The sequence below is a fragment of the Sinohyriopsis cumingii genome, chromosome 7, assembly GCF_028554795.1.
Source record: "Sinohyriopsis cumingii isolate HCF-2022 chromosome 7, ASM2855479v2, whole genome shotgun sequence".
Taxonomy (NCBI): domain Eukaryota; kingdom Metazoa; phylum Mollusca; class Bivalvia; order Unionida; family Unionidae; genus Sinohyriopsis; species Sinohyriopsis cumingii.
Window position 1 is genome coordinate 7253357 of NC_142967.1, and position 18638 is coordinate 7271994.

The following is an 18638-nucleotide window of genomic DNA, read 5'->3' on the forward strand; positions in this document are numbered from 1 at the left end:
ACCATCTTTTCGTCCTTAATTTTTCAGTCCAAATGTATTTTGAGAAGACATCTTTTAAAGTCAAGATGCATTTGAATGCATTGTTCCATTTTGTCCATTTGTTTGCATGTCAACAAGGTCTGCTTGCCACTGGTTATCCAGATGACCATCAGTCCCTTCTGTATGAAATCGGTTTCTTGCACGTGTAATTTGTAGGTAGACTCTTCAGTTAACTATTCAATGAATTCAGCATATTTTATTTTTATCCCACGTGATATTTGTACATGCAGCTGGACACTGAAGATCACAGTAAAGAGGTCGTAAATACTGTTGTCAACCATTTAGAATGCTACAAAACTCATCCAGAGAATATGTTATGTAAGACTAGGTTTTATCAACAAGTCAACAGGACATCAATCTGTAACAGGAACCTTTATTTTATCAATTAGCTAAACTTCTTCAATCCTTTCAAAATGTATGAAATCATACATATGTCAAATATTGCCAGTCTTATGGCCGAGTAAAAGAACAGTTGCTGAGTCAGCATGTTATCATTTCAGACAAATGTTTGCTTTCCATCAATTCTTTCTCTTCTTTTGTCAAAAGATGTAGTGGACTGACCTGGTAAAGTAGGCATGGGAAACTTCCTATAAGGTACAGGCCTGACAAGTGATTTCTGAAGTCACACACTATGATGTAACTTAATGGATAAAACCAAGCTATGGGCCAGATCCAGTCCACAGGCCATATTTTACACACCCCTCGTCAAGTGTACAAGATCTCCCAGTTGTCCTTTACATTTGGCTGAATATAAATCTGTTTATTTATCCACAACAAATATGTAATTTATTCTTTCTTCTTACCGAGCTATTTAAACGATCTTTCTATCAAGATTGGTAAATTTAATATATATACTATGATCTATGAATGCAATCTGCACACCGAAGTCATCTTTTAATTGTCTGAAATCTACAAAGAAATAATTTGATTTTCTTGCATTCTACTTTGTAACACAAACAGTACTGACCATCCAATCTCATCCAAACTTGTAAAAATATACACATTATCTCTTATTATCAAGATTGTTGATGTTAAATTCATCTGCTCATTAATTATTTCTACTAATTATCGATAACTATTTATCACAATGTAGCACTGTTACATTATTAATGTTGTGAAAAACATTTTGTATTATTTTGTGTAATGCCATACACATCAATTGTGCTGCTAGAGTAGATATAAATTTTCTCAGTGAGATCACTTGTTGTCTATAGATGAAGATCACAATAATTTAAATTTACATGTGAGATAGAAATCATATGGTATCATTACGAGAAAATTACGATACACAATGATACTGAGTTATAAGTGCACCTAAAATCTTGTATATCCATTCACAAAATAGTAATACATAAAATTTAACTTTACAACTTGGCCAAAACTATTCATTAAAATAAAATCAAATATACAGATAACCTATGGAGAGGAATGGGGTACAAAGTAGATATGAGGAGATACTTCTGGAATTTTAATTTATCAGCAGACCATTTCCATTTCTATGGGTAAAAGCCCACACCAAGAAGATGATACTGTTTTCACATTTACAAGTGGGCCTGAAGTGTCATCTCTTATTTATTCAAGCTGGGTACAGGTAATGAAATTTGTGTGTATCTCTTTCCAGGCAGAAGCAACCTCTCAAGTATGGACATTCAACTTGCCCTGGCATATTCAAGCTGGTAACTATTTGGTGGTTTTCAGACTCCAATCAGAGTGACTGAATGTATCACCATTTGCTCTGGGTGTCAACTGTAGGATATGTACAAAGAGTGAGATCCTGAATTATTATATTTTTTAGCTACTTTTATCTCATCTGAATTACTCTGAAAGACAAACAACCAGTCCACCTTTTAAGAATAATGCAAACTTACACAACTGAAAAAGATCCCCCAAAAATTCTGAAAACTAACAACAATGAAGAAGGTTAGAATCTGAAGAACATTCACTGTCACTAACAAATTTGTACTTTTTATTATACAAGAAACTTTTTGTACTTTTCATTTCATTTGAATTAGTCTGAAAAATAACAAATGGTGCATAAGGAACTGAAAAAGACACATTTGAAACCTTCTACACAGCAACACAGGCAAAAAGTTAAAAGTCAGCAATTACACAAATATCTATTTTCACTATCAATTACAGTCTTTATTTATTACACTTTCATCTTACCAAATTCTTTTTTATTCAAAACACAGAAAGATTTTATGTTATTGGCACATACAGGATTTTATACAAGCAAATTTTACTCACTGAGTATTATGTGATTAGTACAAACATTCCACAAGTAATGCAATTCTGTCAGTTCTATATGGGAGTAAAGGCAATGCAGTTCTTTCAGTTCTATATGGGAGTAAAGGCAATGCAGTTCTTTCAGTTCTATATGGGAGTAAAGGCAATGCAGTTCTTTCAGTTCTATATGGGAGTAAAGGCAATGCAATTCTGTCAGTTCTATATGGGAGTAAAGGCAATGCAGTTCTTTCAGTTCTATATGGGAGTAAAGGCAATGCAGTTCTTTCAGTTCTATATAGGAGTAAAGGCAATGCAATTCTGTCAGTTCTATATGGGAGTGAAAGCAATGCAATTCTGTCAGTACTTTATGGGAGTGAAAGCAATGCAGTTTTCTCAGTTCGGTATGTGAGTGAAAGCAATGCAGTTCTGTCCATTCTATATGGGAGTGAAAGCAATGTAGTTCAGTTTGTTATATATTGGCGCAAAGGTATTTCACTTCTGTTAGTTCCATAAGGGAGTGAAAGCAATTCACTTCTGTATGTTCTATATGGGAGTGAGAGCAATGCAGTTCTCACAGTACACTTTGAGAGTGAAACCAGTGTAGTTATGTCAGCCCTATATGGAAGTGTTATTTCTCTATACATGTACATGTTTTTCATAAGATTCCTTATGTCTAATAGGAAATGACATATTTTAATGCATCAAATACAGGAATAAAATGTGGTCCAAGACAAAAGGGAGACAACCCAGGTCCCTGAATCAAACTTTGTCAAAGATTTAAAATTTTGAATTTCAAAGAAAGGACATATTTTTGTAAGTGATATGTATTAGAAAAAGATAATTTAAAATTATATGCAGCTTTAGCAAAAGACACCAATAATCCTAAATAGTCATTATATATATATATATATATATATATATATATATATATATATATATATATATATATATATATATATATATATAACAACAAAAAGTGTGAATTAAACGAGTTTTTAACCCATGTGCATTCAACTTTCAATTAGTCTTTGTCAATGGCAAACACAAAATAGTAAAGACGGACAATAAATACAAAAGGGTATGGCAATTACAACAGTTTTTGATTCCACTGGAAACAGTTATGTTAATTTTTTTAAACGAATTGATGTCAACTACACAGAGGAAAACTGTTTATAGGTGTGATGAAATGAAGCAAGTTAAAAATGTGAGAAACTGTTATATCCACATATAATACCTTAATAAGGACAAGTTCCCAAATACAATACTATAATAAATGCAACCAGTACCCAAAGTATTGTCAAAAAACCCACAAATATAAATAAATCTTTCCCCGAGTCACATTCTAATTGGCTTAATTGATTTTCAGAATCCTGAAAGCTAGAACTTTTTTTGGCCATAAAACATTTTCAGAACTCAAGTCCTGATGAGTGCCAACCATGTGTCCAAGTAGGTCTGTGAAAACTTAGATCTGTATCAGGTTGCTTAACAGCAAAAAAGGCATTCTAATGTAAGATCACAATGCATATACCAAGTATCATAAAATGTCACTCTAAAGTAAGCGAACAAGATTTTTATTAATATATTACACCTAACATCAAGTTTCATCACATCAAACAAACTCTGTTTAACGGTAACCAACAAATCAAATACACCCTGTATAATGGTAACCAACAAATCAAATACATGCTGTATAATGGTAACCAACAAATCAAATACACCCTGTATAATGGTAACCAACCTGTCTTAATAAAAAGAATAATCACCTGATCAATATGTACTAACGTCAGTCAAAATCCAATGCATTTATGATTTCAATGATACACAAGTTTCATCTAGTTCCAAACCAAAAACATGGCATCAAAGCAATGACTACTTTAAGTCAATTAATCCCAAGGTCATCCCACTTACATGCTTAGAGACACTCACTGTCCATGATCAAATTCATTCCAGATCTTGCTAATGAAAGCTTACAAACTAAAATATATATCAAAATCTGTTTGAAAAACATTTTCTGTGCAGTGACAAGTTCAGCTAATTATTTATTGGTGAAAATTTTACTCATAACAAAACTCTAGCATAATGATTCAGTTCTAACCTGCGAAGAGGAAAAGCTATTAAAATGGTAACAAGTCACCTGCTTAGATAGAAAACTAGTCTTCAAAATACAAAATGATATTTAATATTTGAAATTATCCAATATTTCAATTGTATAAATTTGCAAAAGTGAATTTTATAATGGATATAAATCTCCTGTGAAATGAAGCAATTAGGATAACAAAGTTGGCCAATCAGACACCTGGGTGACAGCCCAATTAATCACTGTATGTTTTCTTGCTCTCATAACAAAATTTGTAAAAGGAAATTGATTATATAGGAGTGGACATCAAATTGCTTCAAATCTGTTTATTTAAAATAAAAATACGATGATAGTGGAGGCAGACAACAAATGTAAATGATGCACACACTCTACATGTAAAAAATCATGGAAGCGGGCAGGGTTAAATGACAAATCACTGATTTAGGGCTATATGACAAACTACAGATGCAGGGCTATGTGACAGACCACTGATATAGGGCTATGTGACAAACCACTGATATAGGGCTATGTGACAAACCACTGATATAGGGCTATATGACAAACCACTGATATAGGGCTATGTGACAAACCACTGATATAGGGCTATGTGACAAACCACTGATATAGGGCTATGTGACAAACCACTGATATAGAGCTATGTGACAAACAACTGATATAGGGCTAGACAATAAGCTAAGCTAAACAGAATTTTGTTGTAAATAGGAACATTCAGACATAAATGATTAGTGCTAGCTGCAACTTTATAAAAAGTTCTTGTCCTATCAGCAAATGAAACATAAACTGTAAACCCCGATCATATACACTAACCAAAGTCCTCATTATTATTATTATTATCTCCTACTTCAGTACATGCTCAAATAACATACCTTTTGTAGCACAAAGTTTAGAATTAAAATTGTTTTACCTATTAAGTCTTTTAATAATGATTGTTTCATTATTATTATTAGTAGTAGTATCAATTCAAGTATTTTAATAGTCTTCAATCTTTGCATATTAGATATAAGAAAGTATCATAACTGCATATGCTCTTGCAAAAGTGAGTTATTAAATAAACTGGATTTTAAGAGCCATTTTAATGAGCCTTTTTAAAAAATAACTGGCTTTATTATAGTAGCATTTATCAGGACAATTGCAATTAGTAGTTACAAAAGGAAATAATGAACAGAATATATGTTGATTTTTCCTCACAACTAAAATACTACACATTAGATTGCTTCATCATCACAACTACTTATTCAGATGTACACTTATCTTGTAATAACTTTGCAATTTTCACATGTCAATACGCACTGAGACTCTTTTGACATCTGAATGGATGCACAATATACTGCTCCCTCTTTATAATGATTTTCACTGCAGCCACAAAAAGGACCCATGTTATAACAGAGAGAGAGACTTATGTTGTGGGACACTTCAGCAAGGCATAACAGTGGATTCAATGATACTATATTGTAATTGGTTCTTATTAGTCAAACATTAAAATTAACTGAAATAAATAACAAAGATAATACAGATCTTCCCAATTTAATGGGATCTATGACCATACCTCCATCTTAAGGGAGACATCAGTAGATTGAGAGGCTTTATAGTGATGTTGTTATAATGAGGTAGATCATTCATGTATTAGTACATGTATTCCTGATTCTGTTTTTCAGTTGTAGTTATGCTTTACAACGAGTCACAGTGTTCTGAATTGTTATATGCTATTCACAACACACGTCAATATGCTCTAACAAGTCTGCATGTTTTTCTGACGTATATTCCTTTGAACACTTTGGACATCGTAATACATCATTAGATTTTGGTGAAGCCACCCTGGTTGGGGACTGCTGTGGGGAATTCTCCATAGGATGTAAATACTGCGGAGGAAGAGACATAGTGGATAGGGAGGAAGGTTTGTAACTGTTACTTTTTGCTGCAAGTTGTTTCAACTCTGGTTCTGAAATACTTTTTAATTCTGGATTAACACCATCTGTATGCAGACCATCTATTACATTATAGTCATTTATGTTTCTTTCGACTCCACGAGCAGCCAAGTTGTGCTGTAAAACAAAAAAGAAATGTATAACTATATAAACAAAATCTTTATTTACTAATATAATTTGGCATGAATTATGGACATTTGTTAACAATGAATAATCACTGACAATATTGTTAAAACTTGCTAATACAGAAGGGATGCTAATGATCTGTTATACAGAAAACTCCGACAAATTTTAAACATAAACATATAAAACTTCATCTCTTTCTTTTTAAGAGAATTTTAAAACAATCTTACCTCACGCCCTGAGAAATTCCCATGGGGGCCGGGAAGCTGATAATGGTAAAAAGGATCTACATAGTTCTGTTGTTGAAAGTGCTCCTGAACTCTTGCCTTCTTGAGCTGTTCATTCTGAAAATAATTTATTTATTCATCATCATCATCTCTCTTTCAGAACAGATTCCTGAAATAGCTGACTATTCAATACATTATGGAACAGCAAAGACCCCAATATGCTGCCACAATTAGGCCGTGAAAGATGGGTCAGTGTTCTCAGACAGGTATGGGCCACATATAAGTAAAATCAGCAAATACAATCCTCTCTTGCTGTATATAACAGTGCGAGGTCCAAACAAATTAATTAAAATTACAAGGTGATTGTTGTAATAAAGTATTTGAAGCTTACAATTTTTATTAGTGGGTGTTTAAAGGTCTTCTAAATCCAGGTATTTTTATAACTGGAGTTCATTATAGACAAGGACAGTACCCTGAACAAAGGTTTGTATAATGGAGAACCATAGGACATGTAAATAAATTATTACTTTTGAGCATATTATTGTCATAGCTAGTGGGATATTTATTTCCTTCTACTTACAAGAGACAATGCATTTTTGATGAAACAATATCATTTGTGTTGTAAGTGGTTCATTGGGACAAGGCCCTTCTATATTGTGTTTCCTCATATGACTCCAGGATTTTTAAAGATCCCATTATTAGAATAAACAGATTTTAAGATACTGAATCTACCTCATTGTAAGGTGACCTCACAGAGCTAAAATGAATAATATATATTTCTACCTGAATTTTCATTGAATGTATTTGAATAAGATTAAAATTGTCTTCAATAATAATAAAATCCAACCATTTTCTTTGTCTATTGTGTTACTTATTGACACGCACACTCCCCGCCATGCCACATTGAAATTACTCTAAGTAATCTAAATGAAAATGTCATCTGAACAACCTTGAGGGTTTAAATGAAAATCAAATGAAATGTAGGTCTTGCATTAAAAAAAATTCAGTACAAACATTTAGTGCTGCAAACAGATGGTAAATGCCAGAAACTTAATTACCTTTTAGGTTATAAGTAGAGATGGTCTAAAATAATTTCTCAAATAAATTTCTCTTTGAAGTGACTTGTTCATAATCAAAATCACAAAGACATGTGGCCAATTTAATGTAATTAAATCTGCATATGTTGCAGGAATTGGTCATACATGTCTAACATGTCAAATGGGACAGACTTTTGACAGACTGTAAAATGCACAAATTAGACACTTAAACTTTCTGCAAAGACAAAATAAATTCATATTACCAACTGGTAGATAATTGTTTTAACTGAAAACCATACACATTTGTTGAAATCATCTTATATGCAAGATGTACATTGGTACAGTGTGAAATAACCTTGTGGCTTCTGTAAATATTACAATGAAACCTTTACAAGAGCCACATATTGGGAAATTGATTTCCTTTCTGAACCAAGTTTGAGAGTAGCCCATGCATTTCATGGGTAAAGAGGGATTCCCAACAACAAAGTCTGGAGTAGCCATGCATTTCACAGGTAAAGAGGGATTCCAAACAAGAGAGTCTGGAGTAGACCATGCATTTTCATGGGTAAGGATGGATTCCCAACAACAAAGTCTGGAGTGGACCATGTTTTTTCATAGGTAGAGAAGGATTCCCAACAACAAAGTCTGGAGTAGTCCATGCATTTCATGGGTAAAGAGGGATTCCCAACAACAAAGTCTGCGGTATACCATGCATTTTCATGGTTGACAAGGGATTCTCAACAAACAAAAAAGGAAGATCATGCATTTTCATGGTTGATGAGGGATTCCCAACAAACAAAAAAGAAAGATTATGCATTTTCATGGTTGACGAGGGATTCCCAACAAACAAAAAAGGAAGATCATGCATTTTCATGGTTGACGAGGGATTCCCAACAAACAAACAAAAAAGATCATGCATTTTCATGGTTGATGAGGGAATCCCAACAAACAAAAAAGGAAGATCATGCATTTTCATGGTTGATGGGGGATTCCCAACAAACAGAAAAAGAAGATCATGCATTTTCATGGTTGATGAGGGATTCCCAACAAACAGAAAAGGAAGATCATGTATTTTCATGGTTGATGACGGATTCCCAACAAACAAAAAAAGAAGATCATGCATTTTCATGCTTGATGAGGGATTCCCAACAAACAAAAAAAGGTCATGCTGAGTAAAGAGGGATTTAGGTATTTAGTAGTTTTAAAGTTGTTCCAAAGTAAACTAATTAATTTAAAATTGCAGTTTATATTTTACCTGCCAAACTTGCTTGATAAACCAACAAATATTCAAATTCAAATTTTCGATTAGAATATTCAAAAAAAAAATTATTATTCTAATCTGAGTGTTCGGATATTTGTTTCAGCTCTATTCACTTATAAACTGGTACATTTTATTTCAACTCTTCTCTTTTCGAAAATGGTACATTCGCACATTAAAATGATTAAGCACTGTACCAAAATTTATCTAATTGTCTGGTAGCATTGAGAAATATGAGAGACTAGGGTTAACAGCCATTGAGAAATGTGAGACACTTGGGTTTACAGACAATGAGAAACATGAGACTAGGGTTAACAGACAATGATAAATGTGAGACAGAGTTAACAGACACTGATAAATGTGAGAGACAGGGTTAACATACACTGATAAATGTGAGAGACTCAGGTTAACATATATTTAATTAGTATCATTACATAATTTACTGACCTCTCTTCTAAGCTGCTCAATATCTGCCTCAAACTGGGCTATTTTTGACTGAGCTTTTTCACGATCCCTTCTCTCTGATTCAAAATCCTCAGTACAAATTTGAATCTGCGCCTTGAGTGCTGAGATTGTTTCTTGGTGTGATTTAGAGATCGAAGATACTTGCTTAGCCTTCAGTGCTTCAATTTCCTCTGACATTCTTATTAGATTCTGATGAGTTTGAGACAATTCCTCCTCAACCTAAACAATATTATTATTACTATGATTATTATTATTATTATTATTATTAACCTTTTCACAAGAGTAGATCAAGTGGAATACATATGTATATAGTCTTCTTTGAGACCATACCTATAGACCTATGTATCTATTTCATGTAAGATGGTCCATAATTAATGGAATGAACATGTATTATCTCTTCACATAAACTGAAAAATATAGCCTAGATTAAAATGAGATCTTAATAATTCAGCAAATAAAATAATTTATCACAAAATGAAATCAGCTTTTTCAAACTTTCATTCCTTCACAAATTTCTGATTTGATTTTACTATGATATTTATGTACATTGAATCAGATCTTAGAGAATACCATAATAAAACATACAGTTGCTGTTAATTCTTTTTTTTGTTATTGCTTTGTTTCCTTTTTCCAATGAAACTTGTAGCCTTCTGTCCACTCTAACAAAATTCAAAAATATTAATTATAAACACATTCCTGAACAACATCAAAATCACATCGTTTACACCATTAATAATTACTGTTCCTGAAGTTAGAGTTTACTGAAGTTCAAATCAATCAAAAGGAGATTGTAAACCATTTCATCCAACTTTTCTTTTCCTTTTTTCTCCTGATATATTTTTGGTTACCTGTCTTTTCTGCCTGTGTGCCTCCTCAGCCTCTTTCTTGATTTTCTCCAGTACTGACTTTGACACCTGATTGGATGCTTTCTCCAACTGTTCACGGAGATCTTTATTACTGGCCTCTAACATGCTGACCTGTTGTCTGTTGTACTCCTGCCATCGTTGATTCACCTCCACAATCTGATAAAACGGACATTGAAAGGAGAAAAAATTAATTTCTTTTCTTCTTCTGGAAACTGTATACATGTCTCTTGTCTGACAAGCTTTTATGGTGGTAATAAGCTGATATGCAATTACTTCATTTACATGCACAAATACTGTTGATGATAAAACTTACTTCATGATATTGATAATACACACACCCACACACACTGATACACATCTCTTGGTTGACAAGCACAATTATCAGCAACACAGTTACTGCACATTTTTATTATTTGTAACTAATATATTTTCTTCCCACACATAGGATTGGATGTATTATGTTTGAAAAGAGTTTAAATGTATAAATGATGTTTAAATTTAAACTGCAACAAATGTATGGAGTTAATATTTGCCACAAAAAAGGAATTTATTGCAATGAATAATATAAACGGAGGGTCACAATATATTTGCATACAGAATTTGGAAGCAAATGAAATAGGAATAAACAGTTCAGTAGATTGTTTGAGTAAAACTGCATTATTTAACAAAAACTGCAGAAAGAACATCTTTCAATCAACAGAAAGCCTCTGCACCAAACAATATTGCCTTACCCCAGCTCATTGTGACACAAAATGTAAACGCTTTTAACAGATATATAAGCTGGAGAGAGACTGTATTATTCAAAATAACACGGTTAGATTTTCGCTCACACTATATTAATAAAAAGAAAATATTATTTTAAACGCAAAACCCGTTGTGCAAAATACCTTAAGAGCATCTTCAACCTTTTGTTATTCAATTTTGCCTCAATATTTCCGTGAAAATCAGCAGGTTTAGTCTATATTACCTGTATCATCGATAAGCAGGTTTAGTCTATATTACCTGTATCATTGATAAGCGTCAACACACTGTGACAGCAGAAATAACAGAAGTACAACTCCATGACCTAATTAACCTTGTTTTATTGCTACCATTTTTATCCTTCCCTGGTGCTGGGTTATCACACACACACACACACACACACACACACACACACACCAAGTATAACTGCATGAGTATAAACAAGTTATTTTCTGTTTTGTTTAACATTTTGTTTAATTGTTTTCTTCTCCCATGATGCTCAGAGGAAATGTCAGAATATATTACGAAAATCTTCAAAATCTAATTTCAAATGGACTTAGCCATTCAGAGGAAGAAAACAAAAAGGCAAACCAGCCTTACTTTCATATCATTCTGGGCTCTGAGTTGACGGATCTCGTCTTGAAGCCTTTTTATCTCTTCAGTGTTGTTACCCGGGACCTGAAAAAATGAGGATCTATGCAGCCTGATGTGCATTTTTACAAATTCAGGTCAATTCCCAAAGAAATGAAGAAAAAAAATCAAAATTGATGTGGATTACATTTCAGAAACTTTTTAAAAAAATTCTCTTACAAATACAAAATAAAACGAAACAACTGAAATGTGACAATCGATATGGAACTGGATAATAAATGTTGATTATTCAAGTGTCCAGCGATGGTACTCTTCAATTTAAACAAACGTGTGCCAAGTTTCGTCTTAATCTAATCGCAACTGGATGAATCGTCGCATGCATAAAATGGATGTATTTCAAAATACGTACAAATAATATAACCTGAACGCAAGTGGTCAAGGAGTACTGATGATTAAGTTCCTTCGAGGTTTTGTCAAAACGTACAGCATCACGTTTCCAAATCTCTGTTTACGACCATGAGTTGTTGTTTTAACAAAATGTACAATGTTATCAAACGTCCAAATCTGTTTATTCATGACGAGTTTGTTTATTTGTTAATGTTTTTTTTTAAATCCCTTTTTTAAAAGATCATCACTGTACCAGACGTCGTTCATGCGAAGAACGCGAATACCGGGCCCTTTCGCGACATGAGCCGTTTCCAAGATGATTCGTGCCAAATGCATGTAACACTATAACGCCCGAGTTTCTTTTGGCTATATTCATTCCACTGATCAAATTCAATATCGTATTCAAGTGCAGAACGCATTTGTGAGAGATAAAAAAACAAAACTTTTGGTACTGAAAATAAATATGGCGTCATGAAATTTCTACAGTTTATGCAATGTACTTGTTTTGCCTGTACAAATATACAAATCATTCCCTCAGTTTTATGTAATAATAATAATAATAATAATAATAATTTTACTACACCACACTACACCGTACAAAAGCAAATCTAATTACTTCTTCACTTGATTGTGAGACGAAGCATATTATATATTCATACTTATGCAATATACAACAAGAAAAAAGATCAACGTAAAATCCGGGGCAATCCCTATTGATACAACCCTCCACGTTTCACGCCATCGTTAACAAGGAAGGCGGCCAATAATGTACTTGCCTACATGCGTGTATCGGGATTGGTTGAACCGCAACAAGGAAGTGAAAATAATGCCTGGCAACATGCCATGGGCGACAGCAGTGTTTTTCGTATCTGGTAAATACGTAAATATCCCAAGGAAGTGTTATTGAGACTACTAACCTCTGACGGGTTAATGTACTAAACAATAGCGGAATACAAGTAATGAGTCGCTGTTTAATATATTTAAATGAATACGAGTCTTTGAAAATCGATTACAAGTCAAACACAATCTATATCAGGGGTCTCAAACGATTGGCGTCACAAGGTGTCATGAGATATAACAAAGGTGGTGCGGCCCTTGGGCCATCAAAAATATCATCATGCTACCCTCAGAGTGGTTGAATTTGAGATCCCTAATGATGATCTGTATATTATAAATTGCATATACCGAGTCTGAGATATGACCTTCGAATGATCCAGGAACAACATACAGTGAGTCCTAAATCATCCATTCTCTTTGTGATATATGTCACTCATGAGTCACGAAATATCATGTATATGGATAATCGTTGGTGTAAAGTGCACCGCATATGTTCGCGTACGAATCGCGTTCAACTGCAAACTAAAACTGATCTGCCGTCCAAGCAAATTGTATAGACCCTGATATGTGGTCCTAGAAAACGGCAAAGACGCAGATATGCCGTTCTAACAAACAGAATAGACCCCGATCTGTTGTTCTAGAAAACTGCAAAGACTCGGATCTGCCGTTCTAACAAACAGAATAGACCCCGATCTTTCGTCGTAGCAAACTGCATATACCCTGATTTGCCTATGCATGATGCGACAGCAGATCTAGGTATGTGTGGATGGATCTGACCAATACGCAAGTATAAACGGTATATCGTACAAAAACTGAATCTTCACTCCAAAAAAAACAAAACAAAACAATGAGGCCCAATATACCTGAAATCACTGAATTTCTACCTGATCCAACCCTCATTGACACACTCTACTTATGAAATGTCTTCAATACTAAAGACACGAAGTAAAATTTTGGCCAAATTATCCCGTTATGTTTTCTCGATTATTAGTTTTTTCTCTATAGTGTATCCCCACCACTATTTACTATATGTTCAACGTCTTATAGTGATGTCTAGCACCGGGGGGGCATCAAGCCGCAGACATGTAGCATGATGTCCCACCCGGTCACATTATCCTAACACCAGGCCGACCAGTCCTAAATCTAACCTCTTAATGCTGAGCGCCAAGCGACGCAGATGTTAGTACCATTTTTGTAAGTCTTTGGTATGACTCAACCGGGGATCGAACCCACGAACTCCCGCATCCGAGGCGGACGCTCTAACCACTAGGCCACCGGAGCGGTCGATTATACTTATAAACGTTAGTCCTGGAAATAAAGCAATGACGTATTCATTTTTGCCTTTCACTATAACTCAACTAATAATATTCATCACCTATTTCTTACGACTGACAGCGTACAAATTCCATCGTTATAGGAAACATTGGCCATTCTACCAGTTTTAGCTGAAAACCAATTATTTGCATTTCTAAACTTAATTAGGCTTATATATATATATATATTTTTGGTAATGAAATACAGATTTGTTCTAAATCCGAACCAGTTTTAAATAACCTGTAATTAAGACATTTAGATGACAGCTTTAACGTGAAATACAAGAATGCTTGCTTAAGCACTTTTTGGTGGCAGAGCATTATACTCATCCAAATGGTATCATCACACATAGTTGTATAAGCCCACATCCAAAGTACGAGAAAAGCCTCCTTGCTTCTCCCTCTTTTTGTGATAGATCCCAGCGTAAATGTTGAATACAGTCAAAAGTTAAGAGCTTGTTCTTTTTGTTTTCTTCCTTGATCGACAAAATATCAAGCACGGATTGTAAAGATAACGTTATTAACCCCCCTTTCACTACAAGCAATTGTCCAGCTGTAAAGTAATGTAACGGATTTTACTGTTGATCTGGCTAAACAATTTACCTGAATGGACTGTCTCACTTCTGCTATTTTGGAATCTGTTTTGCCTTTTTCGTTCAAAAGATGGGCCATCTCTTGGCACTTAACAACAACCTCGTTAAGCTGCTGACGTAATTTGGAACGTTCTTCCTGTAAGGACTGACACATTATCTCACGAGAGTGGCATTCTTGACGAAACTGGTCGAGGGCCTGGCGAAGTTCGCTAATAGTTCTGTCTTTATTGCTATCAGAAGAGCCTAAGACGGCCTCTACACTTGAAGCTGACTTTTCCTGATATTCCTTTCCCTTTTCCTCCAAACTAGCACAATACTGCTGCAATCGCGCAACTTCCTGAAATCCAAATGTTCACCTTGGTTTGACTTAATATAATATAATATAATATAATATAATATAATATAATATAAAATAATATAATGTAATGCAATGTAATATAATATAATATAATATAATATAATATAATATAATATAATATAATATAATATAATACAATATTGGAGTCCCTCCAAGTTGACTGACGCTCTAACAGGTAAAGAGAATTTCCACGAATTCAAGATAACATCATATCTTCCTTTTAGCTGTCAAGCATTGAAACCATCTATGATATTTTACGGTAATGACAAGATTTTCAAATGACCTGCTGTTGTACACATATTGGACGTCGGCTGAGCACCATTTCCATTCAGGACAAGTGGACACCATTATAAGTCTTCTGGTGAAAACTCTATGTCATAATGATCATCCATTCAGGGAGAGTACTGACAACTTGATTTTTAAGACCGTGTCATGAGAGTCATATTGGATGTAAGACTGGCATCATTTTCCATTGACCGTTCCGGTGGCCTAGTGGTTAGAGCGTCCGCCTCGGATGCAGGAGGTCGTGGGTTCGAACCCCGGTCGAGTCATACTAAAGACTTTTACAAATGGTACTAACAGCTGCCTCGCTAGGCGCTCAGCATTAAGAGGTTACTGTTAGGATTGGTCGGCCTGGTGTCAGGATAATGTGTCTGAATGGGACATCATACTACACGTCTGCGGCATGATGCCCCAGTGCTAGACATCACTTTAAACTGCCATACTGCAGACAGTGTAGCGATATGACTGGAACATTGTTAAAGCTAAGTTAAAATCTAAATCACACACACACATTTTCCTCTAGGACCAAGTAGGTATCAAAAGACCTCTATTGCTGAAAACCCTACGTTGAAAGGAGTAGTGATAACAATATTTTAAGATATGACTTTTCATTCAGGAGTAGCAAAAATAAGACTTTCAAGACGGCTGATATGGCAGCCATACAAAAGTCAGCTCGGTACTGTTTTCACCTAACACCAACCGGACATCATAAAAAGCATTCTAGAAGAACCACACGTCAATGTAACTTCCTTTTCACGTAGAGTTGTGGTAATAAGAAATTTTATATGACTGCCATGGCTGCCATATTGGATATCGGGGAACCTTAGTGGCTCTGATGCCAGAGCGTCAGATTCGTAATAAAAGGGTTGCGAGTTCGATACCCACCCTGGCTATACCCTGGCGTCTCTGTATGTCCTCGGCATGATACAACCAATACTATGTTAAAGTAACACACACACATATATATATATATATATATATATATATATATATATATATATATATATATATATATATATATATATATATATATATATATATATATATATCACAATCACCACCAACAATTGTTAAATATTCCAGACTTTGAAAGAAGATGAGGATCGACTGACCCCAACCCAAACCGGCACCTAAATCCGCTGCTGCATATGGGTAACTAAACCACCTTTTCAAGTAATATTTGATTCACTTATCGTCTTTGTATCAATCTCTAATCTTCGAGGCTGTCTTATTTTTGTGGGGGTGGGGGTGGGGTTATAACAAATGTATTGGCATCATTAAAACTAAATGGGTTTTCTTCTTCTATTTTTAAAACATTATATCATACAAAAATAACAATTTGTGTTGGGCAACAAGTTCTAAAGCAAGAAAGAGAGAGAGAGAGAGAGAGAGAGAGACAAAGACAGATACAGAGACAGAGATTCCTCATTGACCCTTTGCATATGTAGTTAGTCTCAGTAGTGTTTTGAACTTGTGCCCTCTTGCGAATGAAAGGGTTACTGTCTGTGGGAAGCGAAGTAAATTTGTCAACAAGTGAACACGTTAATCTTTTGAGTATTAAAAATGTTGACTTCAATGATGTTTACATTTCTGACTTTAAAAAGTCTTGCATGTAAACGATTTAAATACATAAAACCAAGACCAACACGTCGGGTTGATTGCACAGCAGCAATGAATATTCCCGACTACGTACCTAGGTATATGTCAAGAGCTAATCCTATTGATTCAAATTTTTTCGGCAATTGTAACAGTCTCATAAGCAAGGGCGCCCAATGACTTTTTTTTTTTTTTTGGGTGGGGGGTAAACATGTAGTTGTCAGCTATTTAGTTTTACGGTTACAGACCAAACCATGTTTATAGGTGAAATCCGGGAAATGCACCTCCCCCCACCCTTGCCCATATGTGCGGGCGCCCATGCTCAGTCAAACAGACCAGAACAACCTTATTACTATATGTATATCTCGTTCATTATCGAGCTCGTGCGTGATCTTGATCATACAAGCCTATTTTCCAAGCCTGATCTAAATCGGAGCAGGCATGTTATCTCCAGAGTGGAAATACATTCAGTCGATCATCTCATTAATCTATATGGATCTTACTCACTATCGAACTATTCTGAGATTTTAATTATATATGTACATATTCCTTGTTTAATCAAATATTGGATAAGAACTATGGCCTTTATGGTGGTAACAAACTCATCCAATCAGATGCTAGATCACATCATTAATATGAGCGGATCTCGCTGATCAGCAAATCACGCAAGACCTTGATGATATATGCCTATACTTCATGCATGATCAAACTCTGATTTAAAAAAAAAAGATGGTGTCCAAAGAGGTAACAAGCTCAGCCATGAAAAATCTCCACCCCATCCCATTAATATCCATTAATCTTGCTCATTATCCAATTTTTCTGAGAACTTGGTGATATAAGCCCACATTTCAAATCTAATCAAAATCAGATTAGAAATCTCATATGGTCTCCCGAGCAGACACAAACTCAGTTAATCAAATGCAATATTACCCCCAATACTCTAGTTCATTACTGAATTCTCCTGGGATCTTGATAACAGAAACCAATCAAAACGGTAAAAAAAAAAAAAAAAAACTATAGCAATTACACGCAATATGGCCACTTTAATATAAACTGATATGATCATTAGAATACACTGCGAGATCTTGATAATATAACACTATATCCCATGTATGATCAGATTCGGATTAGAAAAATGGATTCATGCGTTCAGCCAATCAGATGCAAGATCAACCAATTACTATGCGTGGAGATTACTCATTAAAACACTACGCCGAAATCTTGATAATAAATGCTCATGGTCTCCCGCGTGGTGACAAACTCATTCATTCGGATGCAAAATCAACTCATATATCTCGCTCATATTCGAACTAGTTTGAGCGTAGATCCCGCTCATATTCGAACTAGTCCGAGAATTCTGGCAATAAAAACCTATTTTCCAATTTTAATCAAAAACTGGATCAGGTAAATGTTGACAGACGCACGCCATAATAGCTCACTTGGGCTTGCGGCTAAGTGAGATAAACGATATTCACATGTACTCCTTGATATCTAAAGATGAACAAATATCAATAAAATGGTATACTGCAGAACATATGCAGCCCTAAAATAGCTGTCAGTTCAGCAACCAGCTCCTATGTGAACCATGCATTCGCCTCCGCCTAATAATGGTCCTCAAATCTGGTGCCCCATTTAACTTGGCGCCCCAAGCAACCGCCAAATTTACCTGTATGGAA

The 18638-nt window shown here is 34.7% G+C and overlaps 1 protein-coding gene across 6 annotated transcripts in view; it reads right to left on the bottom strand.

The window, feature by feature from the left end:
• Nucleotides 1-392: 392 nt before the first annotated feature.
• The window catches only part of LOC149794696 (uncharacterized), a 71132-nt gene continuing 52886 nt past the window's right edge, over nt 393-18638 (bottom strand). For 5 of the 6 annotated variants that reach the window (XM_089964309.1, XM_089964311.1, XM_089964310.1 and 2 more), the window contains exons 3-8: nt 14737-15063; nt 11606-11683; nt 10247-10420; nt 9381-9617; nt 6642-6755; nt 393-6405 (exon numbers count right to left, since the gene is read on the bottom strand). In XM_089964309.1, the coding sequence (XP_089820435.1) occupies nt 6067-6405; nt 6642-6755; nt 9381-9617; nt 10247-10420; nt 11606-11683; nt 14737-15063 (1269 nt within the window). In that variant the 3' untranslated portion in view covers nt 393-6066. The remainder of the gene's footprint in view (nt 6406-6641; nt 6756-9380; nt 9618-10246; nt 10421-11605; nt 11684-14736; nt 15064-18638) is intronic. The other variant, XM_089964314.1, reaches the window with a different exon arrangement.